General features: G+C 42.1%; 2 protein-coding genes across 2 annotated transcripts; both read left to right on the plus strand.

Moving 5' to 3' along the window:
- Positions 1–3,367: 3,367 nt before the first annotated feature.
- On the plus strand, positions 3,368–7,815 carry LOC311081390 (uncharacterized protein; the record flags this gene model as incomplete). Its single annotated transcript, XM_084111931.1, has 15 exons — positions 3,368–3,576; positions 4,003–4,104; positions 4,192–4,263; positions 4,392–4,472; positions 4,555–4,650; positions 4,783–5,104; positions 5,497–5,782; positions 5,923–5,946; positions 6,025–6,234; positions 6,315–6,475; positions 6,549–6,653; positions 6,771–6,885; positions 6,969–7,050; positions 7,279–7,443; positions 7,614–7,815. 15 exons carry the CDS (start codon positions 3,368–3,370, stop codon positions 7,645–7,647), a joined length of 2,064 nt encoding a protein of 687 aa, XP_083968057.1. The 3' UTR covers positions 7,648–7,815.
- LOC311081391 (uncharacterized protein) lies at positions 7,742–18,897 on the plus strand (the record flags this gene model as incomplete). The annotated part of the gene is made up of 7 exons (XM_084111932.1): positions 7,742–7,807; positions 8,082–8,364; positions 11,537–11,601; positions 14,366–14,552; positions 14,813–14,924; positions 15,807–15,884; positions 18,876–18,897. The coding sequence occupies 6 exons, from the start codon at positions 7,742–7,744 to the stop codon at positions 15,865–15,867; spliced, it is 774 nt and encodes a 257-aa protein (XP_083968058.1). The 3' UTR covers positions 15,868–15,884; positions 18,876–18,897.
- Between the last annotated feature and the right edge of the window lie 1,863 nt (positions 18,898–20,760).

The raw sequence follows: 20,760 nt of genomic DNA on the forward strand, positions 1-20,760 counted from the left end.
AATACAACCTGTCTTTAAGAATGTCTTGATTGACTGAGATACAACAACTCTCCTGGCCTCCCTCTCCATCTGTTCATGGTGTTTCTGATTCCCTGATTTATGTTTTCTTTTCCCTGAAATTTTCAGTCAGTCTCCTGCTATTCCACCAAGTTCATCGTTAACTTCAGGCACTGTCGCCTCAACTCTGATTCGTTCTGTTCATGAGCTGGGTTGGGACTTACCATTTTATTGGGTCCATCTGATGTTTGTCACTGACTGAATAATTAATAAATACTTTAGATTGGTATTTAATATAAAGTATTTAAGTATTAATACTTTAAATACTTTAAACCATTTTTAGGGAGGTAAGAGAAGCAGATATTTGGAAAAAATATTTAACCAAATTGCATGTTTTTGTGGTTTTCATTTAAATCCCAGGCATACAACTAATATAAATATTAGAATTATTCATACAACAGGGGCCTATATAGTATAACTGCTGGATTTTGTGGGGCCCTCTGGGCAGCGGGGGCCCCTATAATTGTCACCACCTTTCACCCCACTAGCGACGGCCCTGAGCTCCGCAGTACTTGAGCGAGCTCTTAACGCATTATAGTGCTCAAAATTCCGGCCAGTTAATAATACCTAGAATATCAAAATCAACTGCTGGCGGTAGATCCTTTTCCTATTTAGCACCAAAACTCTGGAACAGTCTTCCTAACATTGTCCGGGAAGCAGACACACTCTGTCAGTTCAAAGCTAGACTAAAGACACATCTCTTTGACCTAGCATTCACATAACACATTATAGACTTCTATAATTCAATGTTAGGCTGCATAGATTAGGTCAGCCGGAACCGGGAACACTTCCCATAAATCCTGATGTACTCATTACATCATGAGAAGAATGGCATCTACGCTAATTTTAGTCTCTGTGTTTATCCCGAGGTTTTCCTGCAGTCTGCCGGATCCAGGCCGTATCCTGATCTGACAAAGGACCTTCGCCTGGACCCGATGACAACGCAGTGCTGAAGTGCCAACTAGTCTCTCCCTATGGAGGATCCCTTTACCACTCTACAGATAAAGCGTTGTCAGGAAATTTGTTTCGCGTACCTACCCCGAAGTGACAAAATAAAATAAAATTCTGTATAAAAATTTATAAGGAAAGAACAGTACTTTGTTTTGGCTTGGTTTGTAGGGAATTACAAACCTGCGCACATATATTCAAACGTACGGTGACCGGGAAGGGACATGTTCGGTTCACTTATTTTTGTCGTGGCCACAACATATAAACTCGTGGGAACGTGATATTAAGTCGTGGGAACGTCATAATATCTTGTGGGAACGTCATATTAAGTCGTGGCCACGAGATCATTTTGTTGAGGTAACGACATCATTATGTCGTGGCCACACGATGCAAAGTTGTAGCCTCGAGATCATATGTTGAGGGAACGATATATTTTTCTCGTGGCCACGACTTCATATTTTGAGAGAACGACATCTATTTGTCGTGGCCACGAGTTATGTTGAGGGAACCACAGCGGCCAATACTGTAACCGTACCATATAGACTGGGCTACAGCAGAGATGGAGATGACAGAAGAAATAACATTTTACTTTAAATTAGGAATGTCATATAAAGATATAGTGCGGTCTTTGGCATTAAGACATGGGTACATTATAAGTGAAAGACACATGAAGCGCATTCTTAGACTTTTTTTGTCGCACGCATATTTAGGGACCGTCTCAAAATTACATGCGACATTGGCATAAACGTTTCTAACTTCAATAGCATTTGAAGACAATGATTTACAGTCATAAAACCAACTGTACATTGTTCACCCAGGTCTCATGTATGATGCACACCTTTTAGATTTTTGATATTTATGACAATATACTGCTAAATCATATGCAAATATTGCTATGTATTTCACTACTGTCACATACCTGACACCTAGATGAACAATATACAGTTGGTTTTATGACTGTAAGTCATTGTCTTCAAATGCTATTGAGCTTTAAATATGGTCATATTCTGTATATGATCCCATACAGTAGTGAAATACATAGCATTATTTGCATATGATTTAGCAGTTTACTGTCATAAATATCAAAAATATTAAAGGTGTGCATCATACATGAGACCTATATGAACAATGTACAGTTGGTTTTATGACTGTAAGTCATTGTCTTCAAATGCTATTGAGCTTTAAATATTGTCATATTTTGTGTATGATCCCATACAGTAGTGAAATAGGCCTACATAGCAATATTTGCATATGATTTAGCAGTTTATTGTCATAAATATCAAAAATCTAAAAGGTGTGCATCATACATGAGACACCTGGGTGAACAATGTACAGTTGGTTTTATGACTGTAAGTCATTGTCTTCAAATGCTATTGAAGTTAGAAACGTTTATGCCAATGTCGCATGTAATTTTGAGACGGTCCCTAAATATGCGTGCAACAAAAAAGTCTAAGAATGTGTCTTTCACTTATAACGTACCCATGTCTTAATGCCAAAGGCCGCACTATATCTTTAGATGACATTCCTAATTTAAAGTAAAATGTTATTTCTTCTGTCATCTCCATCTCTGCTGTAGCCCATTCTATGCTATGGTACGGTTACAGTATTGGCCGCTGTGGCTCCCTCAACATAACTCGTGGCCACGACAAATAGATGTCGTTCTCTCAAAATATGATGTCGTTCTCTCAAAATATGAGGTCGTGGCCACGAGAAAAATATATCGTTCCCTCAACATATGATCTCGAGGCTACGACTTTGCATCGCGTGGCCACGACATAATGATGTCGTTACCTCAACAAAATGATCTCGTGGCCACGACTTAATATGACGTTCCCACAAGATATTATGACGTTCCCACGACTTAATATCATGTTCCCACGAGTTTATATGTTGTGGCCACGACAAAAATAAGTGAACCGAACATGTCCCCTCCCGGTCACCGTACAAACGCACATAACTGTAGAACCAATTCTTAATGTGCATGTGAACGCCATCATTTCACCAGCGTTTCTCACAGGTTCGAGTTTAAAGTCTGTGTAGAGAGAATGGTGTCATCTTAGCGGCCCCTAATTTAAAGGAGAACTTGGTAACTTTTTTAACTTAATAAAACTGTCTAGAAATCATTTGGATGGTTAAACAACCTGTTCTGGTGATATTGGTGACTTTCCCCGCTCCCCCCAGCGTTCCCAGGCGGAAAACCAACCTTGCAACTTCTGTACTACCGTCCCGGCAAGATAGAAATTGGAAGTCTCGCGAGAAGCGAGAACGAGAACGAGAATGAGCGCGAAACACGAATTGCTTTACGGCAATTCAACATAAACACACACGCCCCCCTCAATACTAGCTAGTACAAACGACGATCATGGCGACGATGGATCACTCTCGTTTACCTGCGAAACGACAAAAAAGACGTTTATCGTCGGAAGAGGTGAAGGAGAGGAAAAAACTTGCTGACCGTGCGAGGGGCCGCACGAGAGTTAATATTGGTCGAGCGTTCAATGAGTGGCGACAGCTAAAGGATAGTGAACAATGCAAAACAGATGCTGACCTGGCGTTTCTACTAATGCAATTGTAAGTAACTCTTTGTTTTCTTTATTCCTTATTCTTGTTAGTGTTTATAAATGTATTCAATCCATCTGTGGTAACGTTAGTTAGCTGACTGGCTAGCGAGACAACGTTAGATTGCTAACTGCTGTATTAGGTTGCTGCTATAACCAGTTGTAAGTGGCAAACTTGACAGACAACAATAATTGTCATATATGCATTTTACGTCGGGACTTATAGTGCTACATAATAACCTAGGCTAATAACCAAGATCTGTCTCTGCATTTGTGTTTTAGCATAAATAAAAAGTACCTGTCTGCTAACTAGAGTATATTGAATCATTTTATTCTGTAATGTATTAGCATTAGTCATCAATGTTTGTTCATTTTTACATTGTGTAGAAAATTTACACATTGTGTAAAGGTGCCGCCTGTACTCTCGATTTTGTTGTAGCTACAAGCGCTGGCAAGCGACAACGTCCACGCCACGCAAGGGACAATCCAGACCACCACAACCAGTGGTGTCCAGTATAGGCGAGGAGTCGGATCGTGACCTGTACGTTTTTTCTTCCAAAGCAGTATTATTTCAGACAATGTCGATATTGCAGAAAGTGATTGATGATTTGTTTATTTTTTCAATCAGAGAAATGAATGCTAATGAGATTGGTGTTCAAACGCTGGTTAGAGAGGGAGAAATAGAGGTTTTAGAATCCAGGTGAGCTTGCCTTGCACCTCATGCTGTGTTGTACTGTATTTGTATTTGATTTGGGTTGATATGTTTCTTTTCTGTTTACTTTCCACCTGTTTATGTAGTTGGTCATGTGTTTATTGTTATGCTTGCAGCATGCATTCCCTGGATATCAGTAAACATGAAGACCAAGATTCACCAGATGAAGAGGCGGTGAATGATTTGAGGAATACATAGTAAGTAATGTATATTGTGTATCATATAGATCCACTGATTTATACAATATTTCAAAGGTGTTTATACATGTTTAATTCACAGCATTGTCATGGATGATTTTTGGGGTCACCCAAGTAAGATGGACATGGAAGATGGGGACAGCTCCGATGAGGATTTTGTCCCATCTCTTCATTTGAGGTAAAATCATTTGTTTAATTTGTTGTAGTAAACAAGGTGGTGGCCTGCTCGTACAACTGATTAAATTATTTAATGTTTAATAAGATTTTGATGTGCTGTTCAATGCATACATATTTTGCATCTTTTACACAGAACTGTTGGTGCCAAAACGGACAAGCTTCCGGAAATCAGTGTGGACGAAGCTGTGTTTGATTTTGTAGTAGCAGATATCGCTGTAGAGGAATCTGAATCAGAATCTGTTCCAGACCAACAGAGGATAACTACAGAGGAAGACCTAGTTGGTAAATGTGCCAACATTACTTATAATGATAATCTCCTTCAACTCGCTCGGCACCTGAAACTACCCATCAAGAAGTGCCAACACATGGACAGGCTGTCTGGTGTTCCATGCCCTGGTGTTCCACCATTTCAGGTCACTCTGAAACCTCGGGGGACTGGAGCAGTTTTGGAATGGGTAAGATGTTGCTGGCAAATGTGAATGTACATGTAATTTAGATCCCAATCTTCACATTTTATTCAGACTCATAGCAACAATTTTCTATATGTCAAGATATTTTACTTTCATTGAAATGTTTTCTGGAGATTGTAGTGTATGATCATTAAAAATTAAATAAAAATAATAATAAATAAAAAATATATGTGTGTATGTAGATATATATGTATATGATCCAAACTTCACACATAAATCAAAAAGCATTAGAGACGATAACTTACAGGGACTAGTGATTGTAGCCATTAAATATGGAAAGTCTTGCATTGACACGGCATATGTGGTCGCACATAACTGTTGGATGCATGTTTTTTCCGGTTAATTAGTAATGATACATTTTTTTCCCTTTACATTAGTTATGCCCCTTCGGACACAGCCAGTGGAAGTGGAACTCGCAGCCAACGTTAAAGTTTGGCATGCAGGGTGGTGACTTCATGCTGTCCACAAATATATTACTGTCTGGCAACAACTACAGAAAAATAGCTCTGCTTTTAAAGTTCATGGCTATGGGGATGGTTACAGAGTCAACCTACTATCGGATCCAAGATGCATACTGCATAGAGCCTGTTCAAGAATTCTGGGACAACATCAAGGCCAAAGTCATGGAGTGTATGCGTCAAAAGGACCATATTGTTGTTTTAGGTGAGGCATACTTTTGTGTCTTTGCCAACTTCAATCCATTACCTAGAAATGAATTTTTAGCCACGACTTATATTCAACGTGTGACTTATATTCAATGTGTGATTTATAATGCCTTTTATTCTATTGTCTTTTGGCTGTAGGAGATGGCCGGATGGACTCTCCTGGTAAGTTTTGAGTGCATATGTTTAATTTCAGTGATTAAGGACATAGTTCATTTGCTGACAGCTGTGCTTATGCTTCAGGACACTGTGCTCAGTATTGCACGTATACTACAATTGAGCAAGACTCCAGAGACATTATACACATCGTTTCTGTCGACAAAAGGGAGACTAGTCGCAACTCGGTGATCATGGAGAAGGAGTGCTTCATTCGCACCATGGATGCTCTGCTCCCAAATGTAAAAATAAAAGAAGTGGTTACTGATGCTCACCCACAAATCACCCCATTACTCAGTAAGCAGAACTTATGTGCTATATTATTTGAAGTCTTGACTTCAATATTGTAATTGTCAATTATTATTTTTTATTCGCAGATCCTGAACGTGGACGATGCAAAGCATGGGGATTACAGCATTCTCTTGACATTTGGCATGCTGCTAAAAGTCTAAGCAAAAGGCTTCGAAAGATATGTTTCCATCCACACTATCATACTGGCAGGGTACTCAACAATGCCATATTAATCAACGTTTTACCTGTAACATCATGGCAAGAGAAGAGTTTGTTCAAAGATTTATATTGACACTGCTATTGTTGTGCATGGAACTCAGGCTGGAGCAATGAAAGGGCAAAAACTAATTCACGCCTGGTCCCGTGACATCGTCAACCACTTTTGGTACTGCAGCAAACAGGCCTCCACAGAGGAGGAATTCAAGGTATGTTTAAGATTATAGTTTTTTTAATGTAAACAAATTAAACGTTATGTGTCAATTTTTTTGATTGTTTTATGTATTGTAAAGGATGTTTTTTTTTATTTTCTTATATTCTTGCAGTTGATGTGGGTTGGTGTGATGCATCATGTCTGCAACGAACATTTTTGGGCAACCGGTTGCTGTCAGCATGAGCTACTGGAGGAAGGCACCCAAGACAAGCCTTGGATGGAGCAAGGTGACCAAATTAGAAACAGAAGTGAAAAAATGAATACCCTACCTGACTGCACTTATTACACTCATAATATGATGCATTTACAGGTTCAGCAGCTCACCGGGCCCTGGCTGCAATTGTTTTTGATGAGAGATGGCTGAACCAGGTGAAGAAGTTCCTAAACTTCAGGTAATCATCTGCTCTCATTTTTTTCATTTGCAATGTTTTTAATTGTGCACTCAAGCTATAGTCATTTATTTACTTATCTAATTCGATATTGGACATACTGAGGTGAGGTCCCTATTTCATTTGGACGTAAGGAAAGGGTTGCAGTAGATTTGTAGATGTGTGGTGAGTACATAAGATAATTAAACTCAATTAATTAATCAATTATTCTGCCACAAATTCGATCAACAGGACAACATCTGATTTGGAGAGTTTCCAAAATCACATTCTGCTCTACGCATCTAAGCGCATGTCGTACACCCCATTTATATACAAGACCAGGACTCTGCTGGCTGCAATTGATTATAATCTGCACAATCAACGCATGCCAGCACGTAACAAGGATGGCCACAAAATGTAAGTACTAACTATAAGAATAAAGTTTTTTTTTTTTTTTTACACCATGCACTGTTATATATATATATTTTTTTTACATTTTTTAACTGAGCATATTAAAAAAATGCCATTGTTTTACAGGTACAAAAGAACGTACAATAAAAAATAAAAAAACTGGTCTGTGTATACAGTGAAGGAGAAAAAGGATTACAAGTACATCCCTGACCTCCAGAAGGCCATTCTTGGTAGGAGACTGAAGAGTGGGACCGGCCTTCCCCGCAAGACCACTCTAAGAGAAGATGATCCAAGGTGACTTGGTATGGTGTCCTCTGCACAGCCACCACCACCCACGTCAGAGCTCGTCCAAAAACACGTGTCACACGAGGTGACACAGCGCCCACAAACACACAAGAGGACTGACACTATTCCCTCTTACAAATTGCAACAATGTAAATTGTTTAAATTATGGAAACTTTTTTATTTGTTATATATTTTATTATACAAATAAACACGTTCAATAAATACTGTCTCTTTTCAAATGTACAATAAAATATTCTTATTTTTAAATAACTATTTACAATAAAAGAGGTTAAATTCTTTAAATTTAAACATGACGTGTCACCCTAAATCCTGTGTAGTGACCCCTTGGGTCCGGAAAGGTGTCTCCCCACACAGCAAAGGAGTCCGTGGCGGACCCGCCCTCAAGCCGCCAGATCCGCCTGACTGTCAGATTCGTTTTCGCTGCGCTAACAGGATCAGCCCCGCCTCCAGGATCGGCCCCGCCTGCGGTTTTAATCGGCGGACCCAGAACGAATCACATACGGATCCGCACTTCGGACGCGCCTTTTACTGCAACGGTTGGACTACAGCACGTCACCAAGAGCCGATATATCAGTCGAGAATATGTTTGCTGTGACATGGTTGTGTTGAACCCTCTTTTGAGTAAGTATATTGATTTATTGATATATTGCGACATTCACAGTAAACATTGTTTTTTAAATCACTGTATACTAATGATTGTAATATTAGGACAACTTTAGAATGTTCACTTAATTGTTTAGCGCTAGCTTCTAGCTAGCTGTGCATTATTAAGTTTGCATTTTGCCAATTTTGGTCTCATGTGTGTGTGTCTGCCATCCTCTTATATAATGAAAATTAAGTTACGGCATTTTAATCACTGTTTGAGTCGGTTCAGACAACTATGCCGCCTATTTGAACGTCAAACTCAAAAGTGCGGGCTTCTGCTAATGTTAGTTATACCGTCTAAGTTACATTGAAACCATACCTTGTGAACATAAACATTTCTTGTGTCGTCTGGGGTCTAATAAACAGTAACGTTAAGTTAAATTAATCAAATTCAGTGTCCACAATGCTATGTATTTTCCAATAAGCTGTACGTTAGCTGTCATATTTCACGGGACCCGTGAGTGCGGATTTCATGTCACGGCTTTCGTCGCTGTTTGTCACTTTCCCTATAGGCAAATATATTATATATATTATAATATATTATATACAATATATTGTTGTTATTTGGTTGCCATAACTTCGCGAGTGACGACGTCTTGTCACTGTTAGTTGCTCGAGGGAGCGGATGACATTTCGCTTGAGTTCAGTAACGTTAGAGCAGACAGCTCTGCAGAGTCGTGTAATTACGACTTTATGACTTTTCATAAACAGCGGAAGGACACCTAATGACTTTTATATTAATTACATTTATTCATATAGCAGACGCTTTTATTCAAAGCGACTTACAAATGAGAACAATAAAATCAGTTAGACTAACAGTAACAATATACAAGTGTTATGACCTTTCTCAATTAAATTTGTGTTCCGAGAGGTCTCGTATTACGACGGGAAAACTCCTTTTCTCGAGAATATTGAAGCCAATTTTTTTGTGAAGCAGTAAAGTTGCGGTCTAGAGTCTAGAGCGGTCATTGGCTGTGCTGCAGCAAATGCTGCACGAACCTATGGCGAGGCGGCTCAGACGCTTGAGCCAATCAGGGCACTTCCCGCCCTGGCACGTCAAAGACCGCCTAAATATATTTTCAACCACCTCCCCAATATCTGAGTAAAGTAAGATTTAATACTTTTCCAACTTGATTTAGCCAGATATTTAGTCAAATACTGACACTGGTCCCCACTACAGCATTTAACACTGTACAGTGGTTTGGTTAGGTTGAGTTTATTTTGGTTTACATCATGACAAATATATTTTCAACCACCTCCCCATCAGACATGGGCAGTATTTCAATTAAATGTATTTTAAATACGTATTTAATTACTTTAGTGTATTTTGTAATTTGTATTTTGCAGGTGTGGAAAAAATAAAATGTAGTTTGTAACAAAATATTTTGAGGGAGTGTATTTAGAGTATTTCAAATACTTAAATACTTAAGAAAAATCACCATATGCTTATCACCATAGTAAACGATTTTGCCATATTTTCGGTCTGATGTTGGCAATGGCAATGTCCAGGTTAAATGCACGAAAATCACGTGACACCCTGTAGACCGGGCTCCCTCCAAGAAGTGAATGAGTTTTGAACACAGGAGAAGAAGTGGCGCTGCTCCTCTTAAAAACGGCATTAAAGGGTTAGTTCACCCAAAAATGAAAATTCTGTCAGTAATTACTCTCCCTCATGTTGTTCCAACCGCGTAAGACCTTTGTTCATCTTCGGAACACAAATTAAGATATTTTTGATTAAATCTGAGAGCTGTCTCACTCCTCCATAGGCATAAGGCATTATAACTTGCTGGCCCAAAAAATGTATTAAAGACATCGTTAATATAGTCCAAGTGGCTACAGTGGCTCAATCTTAAGTTTATAAAGCGATGAGAATATTTTTGTGCGCAAAAAAACAACAAAAATAACGACTTTATTCCACTTTTCATTTCCTTCTCTCTGGGCCTCGAGTTTTTTCACGTAGTATAACTGCGCAGCGCGTCTGTGTTGCACGTCACACGTAGGTTCACTATTGGCCGACGCTGGTCATGTGTGTGATGCGTGTGACGTGCAACACAGATGCGCTGCGCTAAAACACTACGTGAACTAACTCGAGGCCCAGAGAGAAGGAAATGAATAGTGGAATAAAGTCGGGGTTTTTTTGCGTACAAAAAGTATTCTCGTCGCTTTATAAACTTAAGATTGAGCCACTGTAGTCACTTGGACTATATTAACGATGTCTTTAAAGGTGAACTAAGTAACTTTTTTATCTTAACCGAACAGCTTCGGAGTCATTGGAATGGTTATATGACTGTTTTTGGGTTGAATGGTGGTCTTCTCGCACCCCTCGAGCGCCTGTGAGACGAAAAACCACCCTTGCAACTTTGGGCCGGCAGGCCGCAGCATCAGGAAGTATCGCGTGATATCAGGTCTCGCGATGTAACAAACTGCTTTACGGCATTGCACACATATACTATCTAAACATTTATATGCTAGCCTTCTGTGTATTATACATACCTCAGTGGACATGGCTCCGTGCGTTCGCCGGGTTCTTTGAAAACAAATGCACATGACCAGCGGGAGAAGATGGGACGAGCCAACTAATTTTGACGACAGTGTTGTCAAATATCTATTCCGAAGCTGTAGGGGGAGCTCTATAGAGAAACCCGCAAGCAAAAAGCGAGAAAACAGTGAAGAAATCGGCAAAGCTGCATAATGCAGCTTTAATACATTTTCTGGGCCAGCAAGTTATAATGCCTTATGCCTATGGAGGAGTGATCCAGCTCTCAGATTTCATCAAAAATATCTTAATTTGTGTTCCGAAGATGAACGAAGGTCTTACGGGGTTGGAACAACATGAGGGTGAGTAATTACTGACAGAATTTTCATTTTTGGGTGAACTAACCCTTTAAGATTATTGTGGGAGTATTTTTGTATTTTCAAAATACTAATTACTTGTATTTTATTTAAATACATTTTTCACATCAGTATTTTGTATTTTATTTTGTTACATTTCATGAGCCAGTATTTGTAGTTTGTAACAAAATAGTTTTTGATGTATTTGTGCCCACCTCTGCTCCCCATGTAATGTTGTTTCAGATAATTATTTAATATCATATTAAAAGACTGTGTGTGTGTGTGTGTGTGTGTGTGTGTGTGTGTTCTGTTTCAGCTTACAGTTTGTTCAAGTGCTACCAGTCTGATCAACAGTTTCATCTATCCGAATATCTGAGTAAAGTAAGATTTAATACTTGATTTAGCCAGATATTTTGTCAAATACTGACACTGGTCCCCAGACTCCCCACTACAGCATTTAACACTGTACACTGGTTTGGTTAGGTTGAGTTTATTTTGGTTTACATCATGACAAATATATTTTCAACCACCTCCCCATGTAATGTTGTTTCATGTTAGCTTCAAAGAACAGGGATATGGGCTGATTGACTCCAAAATACTTGAAGCAGCATTTAAAAATCTGGTCGTTTAACCCCTCACTGGTTGCTTTCTGAAATGTTTGATGAAATTAAATGTTTCTTTAGAGGAAATGAACAGAAAGACTGTGCCAGTTTCCAGCTCCACCATAAGACGGAGGACCCGTGTAGATGTGGGAAAAAGACTTGAACAAATTCGGGATGAGGATGACTATCTCAATCTGACTGACATGGACACAGAGACAGGGCTAAATGACAGGCATGAGAATGACAATGACAGTGTAGGATTGTTAGAAGATTGTCTCGGTTGTGCAAATGATACCTCGGGTATTGCAGCAGGAGCAGTCTTTCATGAAGAGGAAGGTGGCATGGAGTTTGAGTCAGACTATACTGAGGTTCTCTTAGCTAGTGGCAGTGATAGTTCCGAACCTGAAGATGAGATCTATGAGATGTCCTTATCTGACAAGATTGCGGACTGGGCCAGACACTTTGGAATTTCATTGGTTGCTCTTACTGCCCTACTAGGCATCCTTCGCCTCTCCCATTCTGAGCTTCCAAAGGATGGCAGGACACTCCTTAGGACAACAACTAAATATTCCATTCAAGAGAAGGCAGGGGGAAAATACTACTATTTTGGCATCATCCATTCACTTAGTTCTACACTCAGCGGGTATGCACACACGCTAACTGATGGGTTAACTTTGAGGCTACAAATAAACATAGATGGGCTACCATTATTTAAAAGCTCAAGTGTTCAGCTGTGGCCCATCCTGGGTCTCCTGCTCAGTGTCCCTATGAAAGAGCCTGTAGTGATCGCATTATACTCTGGAGAAAAAAAACCTTCATCAGCAAAAGAATTCCTCGAAGACTTCACCAAAGAATTAGTTCATCTGGAAAAGGGTTTCTGTTTCGAGGGAAAGACTTTGACGCTTAAACTTGATACAGTAATTTGTGACACACCGGCAAGAGCATTTGTGAAACACACCAAAAGTCATAATGCCTACCACGGCTGTGATAAATGCACAAACCCTGGTAGACACGAACAGAGCCGAATGAGTTTTCCATGTAAAGATTATGCACTAAGAACGGATGAGTCTTTCAATGACAGGTTAGATGAGATACATCACCATGAGGGGCCACATGCACTTGAGGGTACTGGGGTTGGCATGGTGTCACAGTTTCCCCTAGATTACATGCACCTCGTGTGCTTGGGTATCGTTAGGCGCTTGCTCAATATGTGGCTTCGTGGTCCTCTGACTGTCCGTGTCCCTGCAACTATAGTTGAACAAATGTCTGCTAAATTGGTATCCATGAGGCCTTATATTCCGGTGGAGTTTGCCAGAAAGCCGCGATCTCTTAGAGAATTGGATCGCTGGAAGGCTACTGAGCTAAGACAATTTCTTTTGTACACTGGACCTGTAATGCTGGCCAGTTTTCTGGACAAAGACCTGTATCAGAATTTTATGCTTCTCTTCTCTGGCATCTCCATCTTAGCAAGCCCAAAACTTTCCTACCTCACTGATTATGCTGACACTTTACTGAAGTCGTTTGTGCAGCACTTTGCTACACTTTATGGGAGACACCACGTTGTGTATAATGTACACTGCATAACCCATCTGGCAGGTGAAGTTCAGCAGCATGGTCGCCTTGACTCCTTCTCTGCCTTCCCATATGAAAATTATCTGCAGAAGATAAAAAAACTGGTTAGAAAACCGGAATATCCTTTGGCACAGATCATTCGTCGTCTGTCAGAAGTAAAAATTCGGGAGGTCACATTACCTGGCAGCACTTTAAGATGGCAGCATTTTGTGGGCCCTATTGTTGGGGGGATGGCCATCAAGGCACAGTATGGCGAGATGTCCACTGAGAAGTGGACTCTCAGAACATCGACTGGTGATAACATCTTCAGGCTTGGAAATGACATTGTCTGCATCCAAAATATTGTGGAATGCATTGGAGGGGGCATTTATGCAATATATAAGGAATATAGAAGGAAGTCATTGTTCTTTAGCTACCCATTCAGCTCGGATACACTGAATATTTACATCATTTCAGAAAAATCTGAGATCATCAAGGCTGCCAATGTTTCAGAGCTTGATGGGAAATGTGTCGCCCTGCCCCACAGGGAAGGTTTTGTGGCCTTTCCTCTCCTGCATTAACATGCAAAAAATGCATTTCAATCAGTTTATTAGTTCAGACATTAATTAGTTAGTTACTTCATTACATTAATTGATAGTTTTTGTTCATTTCTTTAGTACCAATCATAATCATAGCATGACTAGTTTAGATCAGGGTCTGAGGACTGACCAAAGTTTGACTTGCTGGCAGTGGTTCTGCTGCATCAGAAAACGGGCTGATAAGTTGCTGTGAGTACTTTGCTGAAGTTAATCATCTTTCAGGTGTCAACTGTCAGTATCAGTGTTGTGCAAGTTGACACTTCACATGAGCCCCTATATTATCAAAATCAATAAAAACAAAATGTCAAAGCTTTTTCCACTAGATCTTCTTACTCTGACTCACAATAACTGTGCATGTTTCTTCTTGTTTCTTTTCTTGTCTTCTCCATTAAGGATGTTCCATGTAGTTGGACTGTTACCAGTAAAACCGTAGCAGTGGTGCCCCAAAGCTGGTACGAGGATGGTTGTGCAACATGGCCAAATTATAACAGCGATGAAAGAATAAATAGGGCTGTAAAACATGGAGAGGAGCCACAGGATGACTGGCAGACACATGATGTCAGAATCATCAAATCATCTGGTATGCCAAATCTCAAAGTTGTTTCTTGGCAAAGTGGTTTTTACAAATCCTACACTTACAAATCCACTACCACCACTATTTAAAAGAATATGCCACCGTTTTATGAAATTGGGTTATTCACGGTCTCCCCTTGAGTAAGATAAGTGACAAAAATGTTTTTGCGCACTTATCTAACTGTAGGGGAGACCGTGAATAATTAATTTCATAAAATGGTGGCATGTTCCTTAAGACTCATGTCAAGCTCCATGTTTACCTTTCAGATACTTACATGGAGGCACATCAAATCCTGATGAAGGCTCTGACATGTAGCACCTCGGACCTCCAAACTGAGGATGAACAGGAACGGCCTGGGAGAAGGAGAACAACAGCGAAGTCAGTGTTTTTCCTTCATGTTACACATACAAACACTAACACCATATACTTTTATTTTAAAAAAAGACCAAATCAAAAAACAGTTTAACCTTATATTTGTTAGTTTCTCTGCATACAAGAACATACGAATGCTGGACATTCTGAACCACTGTTTCATGTAAATTTCTGCTTAAGAAATCTCCACCAAAAATACATCTTACTAGCGGAGTTTCAATGTCCTCCCTGAGACTTAAGCCCTGAGCCCTCATGGACTTAAAAGGATTAGTTCACCTCAAAGTTGAAAATTGTGTCATCATATACTCACCCTCAAGTTGTTTCAAACCTGTATGAATTTCTTTCTTCTGCTGAACACAAAGAAAGATATTTTGAAGAATGTCTGTAACTTGGGTCCCATTGACTTCCATAGCATTTTTTTTCCTACTATGGAAGTCAATGGGACCCAAGTCTGTCTGTTTACCGACATTCTTCAAAATATCTTTCTCTGTGTTCAGCAGAAGAAAGAAATTCATACAGGTTTAAAACAACTTGAGGGTGAGTAAATGATGACACAATTTTCAACTTTGAGGTGAACTAATCCTTTAACTGACTCACGCTGTAAAGTGAATGAGTTTTGCCAGGCTGTGAGTGCTCACCCTGCTGTTTGCATGATTGGGACAGGGTGAAGTGGGCAACCGAGACAGCAAAACACCCTAAACTCTTGTGAACTTAGTGTGAACGTGCATTTAGGTCTATGAGTCTGTAAGGGCCGACATTGAGCCTGGGCCATTTTCTCAGTTACATAACACAGAACAGAGATCAATGCCCTGTTCAACCATTCTCTGTCTCCTTTAAATGTTGATTTGCATGTAGATAAATATCTTCTTCTTTTTTTTATTTAAACAGACATTTCTTTGGTGACACTGATGTAGAGGAGGACTACCGACCCCCAACTCCCTGCAAATAGTCCAGAGCTCTGTGAAAGTAAGAGTCAGAGAGTATTGTGGGATTACAAATTTATTAAAATGTTTAATTTAGGTTTACATTGAATTTAGCATGTTAAGGTTAGGTATAAATTATTATTATCAGAGTTTTCAAGCAAAAGTCTCCGGTCAGTCCTGTTTTACTGAAACTCTTAATGGCTCTTGGAGTTTGTGGTTCCTAAACCGGTTCCTAAACCTGTCTCATCACCAAGTTTTGGTCCCTGCCCCTAAATGTATATAAACTGTAAGAGAACATTCACTTAGTCAGACTTTGTGACTGCAGCTGATCTCAGTAAAGAATCCTGCTGAAGAAACAACCAAGTCTCCTGGTCTTTGATTCTGAGTTTACAACAGTATTCATGTCCTAATCATTTTTAAAAAAATAAATAAAAAAATGGAAATATGTGTTTCTATTTCTCCACCACAAAAAAACACATACACAAACCACAAAATGACCCCCACTCACTACACGTGTTATGATTTATGTCTGTGTTCCTCTGTCCTGTCCCATGTTTTGGAGTTCCCCGTTATGTTGATTAGTCTTCCCAGGTGTTTTCTATTAACCACGCCCCCTTGTTATCTTGTTTAGCTTGTCTGTCTGTGTATTTAAGCCCTGTGTCTTGTTTCAGTCTTTGTGAGTTGTTAACGTTGTATGTGGGCTGTTCTTGTGTCCTGAGTAACTGTTATTTTGTTATCTTTTGAGTTTGTTTAATAAACCTGCTGCACTTGGATCCTGCTTCTACATCTGCTTCAGCCGTGATTGTAACAGAACAACTCACCATTATCATGAATCCAGCAGCAGGGTTTATGTAAGAGAATACCCGGCCACACCCGTAGTAAGATTCAGCTTAAGTGCTCAGGATGTGTTGGGATCTGATCGCGGCGCTGGCTCAGGACAGCCGCGATCTGTTCGAATTCACAACTGGATTTTGTTCTCTGGCGGTTGACTGTGGTCTGAGCGATCAAATCATCATCACCTGTTACCAGATCGGGGCCCAGTACGTTGACCCACGACCGCTCCCCGATCTTTCAGGGCTAAACTGGAGGGAGGCGATATCTGTCTGCTGGGACAGCTTTTTCCCTGAGTGTGCGTTTTCCACCAACATCACTCATCTCGTCAAACCAGTTAAACCCACCGAGCAGGAGCTCAGTATCCGCCTGGGATCTGATGTGGGGATTGTCTGGCCCAGAGCACGCAAGCTGGTTTCCAACAGTGCTGATCTGGCATCCAAGTTGATCGACCCCCCTTTGATATCCGTCCGGGGAACTCGCCGTTATGCTCCACATCCCACCAGCCTAGTCAAGTTTGATTCAAGTCAAGTTCAGAGTCTAGTACATGGTAAAGAAGTCGTCTGCCCAGTCGAGCCAGAGCCAGTCATCTGCCCAGTCGAGCCAGAGCCAGTCGTCTGCCCAGTCCAGCCAGAGCTTCACGCCAGTCCAGCCGAGCCCGCACTTCACGCCAAATCTGCCGAAGCCAAGGCAGTATGTGTCATGCCCGCCACCCCTGAGACTGAGAGTGTCATGCCCGCCGCGCCTGAGACGGCAAGCGACATGCCCGCCAAGCTAGAGCCTTCACTGCTGGTCTCGTCCAGCACTAAGCCCTCTTCGCCGCTGGTCCTGCCCAGCTCAGAGCCCTCTTCATCGCTGGTCCTGTCCAGTCCTGACCTGCCCTCGTCGCAGACCTCGTCCAGCCCTGACCTGCCTTCACCGCCTGTCTCATCCAGCCCTGACACGCCTTCGCCACTGGACTCCTTCTACCCGGCGCCTAAGTCCGTTAACCTCCCCAAGAAAATTTTTTGGGGGGGCAATAAGCCTTCACCGCCGTGGCTGCCCGAGGGGTTTTCTCCGCCGTGGCCGCCCGAAGGGTCGTCTCCGCCGTGGCCGCCCGAGGGGTCTTCTCCTCCCTGGCCGCCCGAGGGGTCTTCTCCTCCCTGGCCGCCCGAAGGGTCGTCTCCTCCCTGGCCGCCCGAAGGGTCGTCTCCACCCTGGTCTGCACGGCCTGCACTGCCTGATCCGCCCTGGTCGCCTGCACTGCCTGATCCGCCCTGGTCGCCTGCACTGCCTGATCCGCCCTGGTCGCCTGCACTGCCTGATCCGCCCTGGTCGCCTGCACTGCCTGATCCGCCCTGGTCGCCTGCACTGCCTGATCCGCCCTGGTCGCCTGCACTGCCTGATCCGCCCTGGTCGCCTGCACTGCCTGATCCGCCCTGGTCGCCTGCACTGCCTGATCCGCCCTGGTCGCCTGCACTGCCTGATCCGCCCTGGTCGCCTGCACTGCCTGATCCGCCCTGGTCGCCTGCACTGCCTGATCCGCCCTGGTCGCCTGCACTGCCTGATCCGCCCTGGCCTCCCGTCCTGCCGCAGTCTCCAGGCCCTCTGCCGTTCCACGGGCCTGGCCCTCCATCCCGCCCCCCGGTCCGCCTCCATTCCACCACCCTCCTGAACTATGGGTTTTGTTGTTATGGGCGTCGGGAGCCGCCCATAAGAGGGGGGGTTATGTTATGATTTATGTCTGTGTTCCTCTGTCCTGTCCCATGTTTTGGAGTTTCCCGTTATGTTGATTAGTCTTCCCAGGTGTTTTCTATTAACCACGCCCCCTTGTTATCTTGTTTAGCTTGTCTGTCTGTGTATTTAAGCCCTGTGTCTTGTTTCAGTCTTTGTGAGTTGTTAACGTTGTATGTGGGCTGTTCTTGTGTCCTGAGTAACTGTTATTTTGTTATCTTTTGAGTTTGTTTAATAAACCTGCTGCACTTGGATCCTGCTTCTACATCTGCTTCAGCCGTGATTGTAACAACACGGAAGAGCAAGTTTAGTGGCAGACTCTTGTCACTAGCATGTTCAACAGACAGGCTGAGGAAGTCCTTTCTTCCCCGGGCCATCCAGCTTTTAGCTTTATCTGCTCTATGCATACTGAATATGTAGTCATCCTACAGTTGTCCTCTGTGAATGTTTCTTAAGTCTGTGTGATTTTGTGTTGTGTTTATTGTATAAGCTTGACACCAATAACCCCCCCCCCCAACCCCAACAACAACACAGTGTTTGGCAGAACTGCCCCTCCCCAACCACTACCACCACTACCACCACAGACACTCCTCTCTCAACCTGCACAATGCAGCCAGCAACAACGGGGGCCAGAGGAGCCAAGCCAGGTCTACAGACCTACCTGGAGAGGTGGGAGACATGGCCCAGAAACCATTCCCTGCTCTGGTAAGAAATAACTGTAACTACAAACTATAATACCTTGACTTTAACCACAGGGAACATGGGGGGACTTAAGTGCATGGAATGGAGGGGGAATAATTATTCTATAATACTATGTATTCAACAGCTGCTCAGGTCCACATTTTAAGCCTGCTGGAGCACATTAAGCAGCAGCATGACCAGCTGGTGGCCAAGGTCAATCACCTGAGCAGCAGGGTGCTCAACACCTCAACAGCTCAACAGCTCAAGATCCATAGTGTCCTGAATGCATTCAGTTCCCCAACGAATCACTGGAAGTGGTGGATGAGCTTGAAGCATTCCTGAAAGATGCTGCCAATGCAGCAGCCAAACAAAGAATGGTATGCTCCTGCCTGTCACTCTCAACTCTAATTGGTAAAGTGGTGGGTGTGGGGTGGAGATGGGGCAAAGATTGTCGTACAAGTTATTGCATCAGGGCTTTATACCTTGTCTGTATTTTAAGGTGTTTTGTGACTTACTTTTAGATTTCTTCTTTGGCCACGATCGGTGGCCAAGATGTGAAGAGAGTGGCGTGGAACATCCTCTCTCGGATGTTCACTGAAGAAGTGGCCAAGACCATAAGCTGGAAGGGGGCAAACGGCAAGAGGGCATTCGGTCACATGTCGTCAAAGACACTGCTGTACCGTAAGTCACTTTAAGTATTCAGCAGCAGGGAAGGGAAGTGTAACGGCTCCCACACACAGCTGCGTGCTCGTGTCCTACCGAGGCTCGTGTCGTCCCCACCCCCTTCCAATGTCAACTTCCGCGCATGATGTTAGCTGCTGGATATCTCAACTATTGAGCGCTAATGTTAAAGTTGCATTATAGTTCTTAAAGCATATCACACAGTAATTTGAACATGTGTATGTTGGGGTACTTGCGTCCTGTGGTCATGTCACTTTTACCGTCTTCCCCAGTGTAGGCTAAGAAGTATCTAGGGTTAAAACACACACTCACACACAGTTAGCTTGGCTACTGTACCATTACGGCATAGAGAATATATAGCCAAAGCAACTTAACTTACCACTAAATAGCAAGAGGGCTCTATTTTGTAACATTAGCAGCTAGCCCAGTATTAAAATGAGCAGTTGTATTGGTAAGTAGTAACGTTAGCTTCAATTGTATGCAATATGGTACAGCAGTTAGCTAAGTTCCATTTCAGACGAATACAAGCTCACTACACCTGTTAGCATAGCGTTACCACAGATCATTGAATACTGACGACCCACTGCAACCATCTCTGTACCATGTTAACGACAAAAACTTTTGCTTGTAACGTAAATCAGCAAAACTTAGCGTGGTTATCTAAACAAAATAATAGGGGAGCATACCTTTATGTGATGTTGTAGAAAATCCGCTGAGGCTCCACGTGTCTGTCGTGCTGAGATTGTGTGCGCCTGGGGTCGACTGTAAACGGTGTTGCCAGATTGGGTTGAGTGATTTCCACCCAATCATGATCGAAAACCCGCCCCCTTCAGCAAAAAATCCGCCCCAACAATGATTCTGTCACAGATCAACAATTGAACTCAAATCTGCCCTACAATTTAACTTTATCTGCCCGCCTAAGCCGGTGTTAAAATAACACCGGCTTATTTTCCCCAGCCGACGAAGTCAAAAGATGCCAATCTGGCAACACTGGTTAATTCCAGCCAATAACT

Source organism: Abramis brama, assembly GCF_963993115.1.
Source record: "Abramis brama genome assembly, chromosome: 4".
NCBI classification, from domain to species: Eukaryota; Metazoa; Chordata; class Actinopteri; order Cypriniformes; family Leuciscidae; genus Abramis; species Abramis brama.